Raw genomic sequence first — 6,443 nt, 5'->3', positions numbered from 1 at the left:
GCTATGAGTCGGAACCGACTCCACGGCACATAACCACCACCACCACCAATCTCTTTGGATGGCTTCTATTCCTTTCCTCTTTTCCCTTTCTTTTTTGTCCTCTTTCTTTCTTGTCACGCATGTTTCCCATTTGTTCATTCATTTATTAAAAAAAGTATTATTCTAAAAAGTATTTACTGGTATGGCAAAGCTAGGGATAGACAAGCTCAATGTGGGCTTGTGGAACTTATAGTCTTACAAGGGAAAGAGACTGAGAGAGGCATTTCACAAATATTTAATTAACAAATTATGGTAAATGCTATGGAAGCAAAGCCAGGGTTGCTTGGGGCTGATAAAAAGTCTTCCCTCAGGCCATTTTAGCTGGAATCCAAAGGACAAATAGGCTTGGCAAGTTTGAGGCCTGAGGGAAGGCTGGGAAGGGGAGCAGGGTTTATTTTGGGAGCCAAGGCAACTGGAGTAACTGGAGTAGTGAATATCTCTGAAGGTGGAGCCAGGGACCTTGAAAGGCACAGACTTCCTGTCATCTTCCTGAGGACCGGACCTGGCAGGATCCCCACACTGTGACAAATTCCAGGGATACCTTGCTGCTGTTGGTATGAGCCAGTTTCAACTCATAGCTGTTGTGTTTGAACTGTTGACCATGTGGTTCACAGACCAGTGCTTATCCTCCACACCATACCAGGATACCTTGTTGCTGATGTTGTTACGTACCATCGAGTTGGTTCCAACTCATAGAGACCCTGTAAAGCATTTCCAAGGAGCAGCTGGTGGGTTCGAACTGCTGACTCTGTGGTTCACAGTCCAGTGCTGATGCTACAGCACCATACCAGGTTCCAGGGATACTGTGTTGTTGTTGTGTGCTGAGGAGTCGGTTCCGACTCATAGCAAGCCTGTATGTACAGGGTTTACGAGGCTGTAAATCTTTACGGGAGCAGAAAGCCTCATCTTTCTCCTATGGAACAGCTGGTAGTTTTGAACTGCTGACCCTGAGGTTCACAGCCCGATTTGTAACCACTACGCTACCAGAGTTCTCTCCAGGGATGCTTAGTTGTCTATAAATGGTCTGTGTTACAGATTTCTTGCCCAGATTTGGAAGTTATTTAAGAAAAAAACACAAAACCATTTTTATGTAATTGGAAGGTATGTTTTTGGGCAAGTCACTTAACCTCTCAGGGCCTCAGTTTCCCTGACATGGGAGTAGGGTCCTCTGTGACCTCTGTTGGATCACCCATAGTTAACACTAGACTGAGATCCCTAAAGAAGAGTGGGTCTAGCTTGCCTGTGTACTTCTGGCTCCTATTACTGGGCCCGGCATGGAACGAAGCAGGTCTAGCAGTTTTTCAAGATGAGGATGCCCCAGGCTCAGACCCAAAAGACAGACTGGATTTCAGGGTGGAGGAAGGGCTGTAGAGATTTGGACACACTGGTGATCTGGAAAGCAGCAGATATGCCATTGAAAACTAGAAATGGTAACAACAACAATAGTAATGACAAGAACTACCTGAGCCCTTGCTGTGTGCCGGACACTATTCTAAACCACTGCATATACTCACTCATTCATTCTTTCAGAAATCCTATAAGGTCGGTACTATTATTATTCTTACTTTACAAATGAGCAAACAGAGGAGTCCTGGTGAGGCACTGTAGGTTAATGCACTGGACTTCAAGGTCGGCAGTTCAAGCTCACCAGCCACTCCTCGTAAACACTACAGAGTAGCAATGAGTTGGAACAGACTCAATGGCAGTTAATAACAACAGCAACAAACTGAGGCACAGGGAGGTTAAGTGTCATGCCCAAGGTCATAGAGATAGTAAGTGGTAGAGCCTAGACCAGGCAGTGAGACTTCGGAGTGTACCCGGCAATGAATACAGGAAGTGGGGAGGGCCTTAAATGCCAGGCTCAGAGGCCTGCTTCAGTGTTTAACCTATTGGCTATGGGCGTGTGTCGTGTTGGGACTAGGGGTGGGGGATGCTCAGGAAAGTTGAATGTGGCCATCCCTCTCTCCTACAGAAACCATCCACGGAGCAGCTCCTCCTGCACAGCAGTAGCCTGTGGGGCCCGGTACTTGATGGCTGGGACTGTGTGGCCGAAGGCCTGTGGCTGCCGCAACTACACGTAGGCGATTGGCTGGTCTTTGAGAACATGGGTGCCTACACCGTGGGCATGGGTTCTCTCCTCGGGGGAACCCAGGCCTGCCGCATCACCTATGCCATGTCCCGTGTGGCCTGGTAAGAGGGCCCTGCTAGGGATTAGGGAGGGGGTGTGCACAGAGGGAGCAGATTGGGCCCTGAGGGAGATTTGAGGTGTGAGACCTATGTGCTCCCATTTAACATGCTGATTTGACTGCTGATTTCAGGGGAGGCCTGTGCTTGGCACCTGGCTCTGGTCATGGATGAGACTGAACTTCTTTTGGGTTGTTCACAGCCCAGTGAGTGACACAGAGAAGTAGACAGACACTTATGATAATGTTGACTTTCAGCGCAGGGGTGTGTGCGTGTGTGGTGGTGGAGTCTGGGCTATGGAAGCTCATCACCCTTCCTGAGGCCCAGACTGGCCTTTCTGAGGAAAAGTCTGAATGGTGAGTGGGAGCAAACCAGCAAGGAGGCAGGAGAGCAGGAAGGGGGTGGTCTTAGCAGAAGGAACAGGGAGTAATTGTGGTACCTTCAAGGAACTAACAGAGATTGGTTGTGACTGGAGAGAGAGGCAGGGCTAGATCTGGGAAGGACCTTGAAGACTAAGTGAAAGGCTGTGAGAAAAAGCGGAAGCTGGAGCGTGACATGGTCCGATTTGCATATTAGAAAGACGACTCTAGCTCCTCTGTGGACTGATGCAGGCCCACCTGAACAGCTGAATGGCTGCTCTGTGACCTGGGGCAGCCTTGCCTATTCACTGGGCCTCATGACCACACTCACGTTTCCTGCCTCACCAGGCTGATGCTGGGAATCAGTGAGGCAAGAGGTGTGTAAGTTGAAGAGAAAGATTTGTTGAACTCTTGTGTTAGGCCTTACGTTAGGCATTGGTGATTATTTTCTTTCACCCATACAACTCTGTGGGATCAGTCATGTCACAAACTGAGAGGGTGCACACCTGGTCAGTGGGGAAAGGGTCTCTTCTGAAGGAAGAGTCTTTCCCCAACACTAGGAGCAGCTAGAAGGGGACCTTCATGCTGGGTTTCTGAAGGTCACCAGGGGACACCAGTCCTGTTAGGGCATCAGCGAACAGTTGTATTTCATTTATCCATTCAACATACCGTGGTTGTTTCTACTCCATGCAGGGGCATAGCATAATTTGATGCAGCTGTTTGGTACGTGGAGCATGTGGAGGTTTCAAAAAGCTTGTGGAAAAATGGATTGAAAAGATAATGGAATTTTTCCACAGACTTTTTGAATCCCTCTCATATTTAATAATTGTTGTTAGGTGCCATTGAGTCATATCTGACTCAGTACATCGTCGGTTCTGACTCATACACCAGAACGAAACACTGCCTGGTCCTACCTCAGCCTCACAATCCTGGCTGTGTTTGAGATCATTATTACAGCTACTATGTCAGTTTATCTCGTTGAGAGTCTTCCTCTTTCTCACTGACCCTCTACATTACCAACTATGATGTCCTTCTCCAGGGATTGGTTCCTCCAGATAGCATGTATGTGAGATGAAATTTTGCCCATTCCACAGCACCAGGAAGAAAAGCCCAGTGACCTTACGCCCAAGAAATCCCTAGGGACAACAGTTCTACTTTGTAACCTAAGGGGTTGTCATAAGTCAGAATTGATCCAATGGCACAAGACAACAGCAAGGAGACATTGAGGGGTTTTCAGAAATGGGACTAACCCATTTTTAAAGATAAGAAGACCCAGGCTTAGACAAAGGGTGCTTGGCCTAGAGAGCCTTCCACCCCAAAGGCAGTAGCTTGACTGGACTCAGTGTAAAGACACCGATTGCTGATATGCAGGGCACTGTACAGATCAGCAAAGAGGAAGGCCTACCTGTAGGTGGACAGATGGACATGGACCTCTCAAAGGGAGGATGAATGCAGCAGAGGAGGGTCTTGTATGGAAGCAGGTCCCAGCAGAAGTACGGGCAGGCAGCATGTCCAGCCAGGCCTCTGGACACCACTTCCACCCACTATCAATCCCATCTCACTGAGAAGTGCTTCCTATAAGCCAGCCTAATGCCCCTACCACCACCACCCTGCAGTGACTAGTTGCCTGTCCCATAAAACTTGAAAGAACATCAGGGAAGCAGATACTGAGCATTTGTTATTGTCAAGAAGTATATTGTGCTGTGTGTGGGACTCGGAGAAAGTCTCCCTGAGATTACAGCAGAGTGATGATGCAGGCAGAGAGACGGGCATGAGCACAGACCCGAGGGGCACGCGAGAACCTGAATGTTATGGGGGGTACCAGGGGTGGGGTGTGGTTAAGCATGGCCCTCACTGAGGCAGGAGAGGTGGGCAGGGGCTGATCTCACAGAGTCTAAACTTGGAAGGGAGCTGCTGGTGGTTCAGGAACAGGGACTCGCCTTCTGGAAGGTGAAGGACACTGTTAAGAATTGTTTGTAGGAGACAAGGGCTAGATCAGGAGACCTGGTGGTGGGCCTGGGAATGGAGAGAAGCAGGTCCTTGTGAAGATGTTCAGAAGCCCTGCTCGGCAGGCCGTGAACAGTCACAGGACGTGAGAACACGATTCCCAATTTGAGGCTGGAGCAGCCGGTCCCATTGTAGAGCTGTTATTAGCCTGGGTCTGTACAAGAGAAACGGTTTGTGGAGTTTTTTGGATGGTAGGAGATAATTTTTAACCCCCATGTCGTAAATCTGTGGCATGAAGTAGAAAGTTGGATTCCGCTCCAGTTCTACCACCTACGAGGCAGGTCACTTCTCTCTGATTCCTACATTCCTTATCAGTAGAATGGGATAATAATGCCTCCCTCAGAGGATTTGGGAGGGTAACATGAGATAATGGAACTGTTTTCTGGCACAATGTCTGCATGTAATAAGTGCTCAATAAACGTGGGTGTCTTTCCCTTGGGGAGTCAAGTGAGGGGAGGAGAGGACCGTGGGGGTGGAGGGCCCCTGCTGGCTGCCTCCATGGCCTCTCTCTTGCCTCCAGGGAAGCTTTGCGTGGACAGCTGCTACCTACAGAACAGGACGAGGACATCGAGGGCGTGTGCAAGCCTCTGTCCTGTGGCTGGGAGATCACAGACACGTTGTGCGTAGGTCCCGTCTTCACTCCAGCGAGCATCATGTGAGCAGGCCCCGTTCCCCCCCCCCAGCACCCTGGCGGGGCTGCAGAGATGCCTCTAGGAGAGGCGGGGTGGCAGTGAGCAGTGGCACCCTCTGGCCAGGACTCTGGTGCCTGCTCAGCTACCCCCGTGCTCCGCCTATAGAGTTTCTGCCCTGTAAACAGGATCAGACTTTCACTTGCTGTAGTTCAAGTATGCAACATAAATCCTGTCCCTTCCAGCCGTGTTTGCCTCCTCCGCAGCGCATGGGGCCTGGTCAGCCAGGTGTGGGGTGTTCTTGTGGTTCCCCTTGGTCTCCTTCCCACCTTTGTAAATATGAAGTAAATAAATAGTTTTTTTGTACAAACATACTCTAGTGGAATCTGGCAAGTCGATTCATGAAGCAGCACAGGTTAGGCTTAGGGTGAGACTCCCCATTATCTCTCTCCTATGCTGTCCCTCTCCCCTCTCTTCCCACCTCCACTGCTGACCTCCTGCCTTCAGCTTCTGTCCTGACCCCTCTCCTGAGCTCCCACTACAATGTGGGCATTTCCCACGGGTGCCCACCTTCCCTGACTCCCCTCTCTCCTCTTCGCGGGCCGCCATGCCTGGTGTCCTGAGGAAGGGTGAGTATTGGGTTAAGATGTTAAAGTAGGGGATCCCAGTTGTTGCTCCTCAGCAGCCCTAGAACTGAAGAGTGAACCCAACACCCAGCTAAGACCTGGGCCAGAGAAGGTGCAGTCATCTGACACAACTTTGGAAATTCATACCAAAGATGAAGAGAGAGCCAAGAGATGGGTGGCACGGAGGTTTTGAGGAGGTTCTGTGCCCTTACCCTCCTTGTAAGTAGGCAGGCAGTAAGAGTACACAAATCGTACGGTGGTTGACTTTGCTTTTTCTAACAGCAACTGCTGGAACAGGATTGACCATAGGGTGTTATCATGTCCAATGCCAGGGCACTGGTGTTTCTTCAGGTTGACAATTCTTCCTCAGGACAAAGGCTTCTTTACACTGCTAGGGTCTCCAGGTAAGCACTGGGGTGTATGAACTACTTAGCAAAGAAGGAGTTCAGATCTTACTGTGCTACCAGTGGCTACAGGGATCCCTAAAGATGTTTCCCTGTATATATATATATATTTTAAATTGAGATATAATTCACATGCCATACAGTTCACCTTTTAAAAATAAACAATCCAGTAGTTTTTAAGTTTATCCACAGAAT

General features: G+C 49.4%; 1 protein-coding gene across 4 annotated transcripts in view; it reads left to right on the top strand.

The window, feature by feature from the left end:
• The window catches only part of ADC (arginine decarboxylase), a 56,823-nt gene extending 51,250 nt beyond the window's left edge, over positions 1 to 5,573 (top strand). For 3 of the 4 annotated variants that reach the window (XM_006862133.1, XM_006862136.1, XM_006862134.1), the window contains 2 exons: positions 2,012 to 2,229; positions 5,110 to 5,573. In XM_006862133.1, the coding sequence (XP_006862195.1) occupies positions 2,012 to 2,229; positions 5,110 to 5,248 (357 nt within the window). In that variant the 3' untranslated portion in view covers positions 5,249 to 5,573. The remainder of the gene's footprint in view (positions 1 to 2,011; positions 2,230 to 5,109) is intronic. The other variant, XM_006862135.1, reaches the window with a different exon arrangement.
• The last annotated feature ends 870 nt before the right edge of the window (positions 5,574 to 6,443 follow it).

The sequence above is a fragment of the Chrysochloris asiatica genome, unplaced genomic scaffold (assembly GCF_000296735.1).
Source record: "Chrysochloris asiatica unplaced genomic scaffold, ChrAsi1.0 scaffold00047, whole genome shotgun sequence".
Lineage (NCBI taxonomy): Eukaryota > Metazoa > Chordata > Mammalia > Afrosoricida > Chrysochloridae > Chrysochloris > Chrysochloris asiatica.
This window is presented reverse-complemented; position numbering and strand designations above follow the sequence as displayed.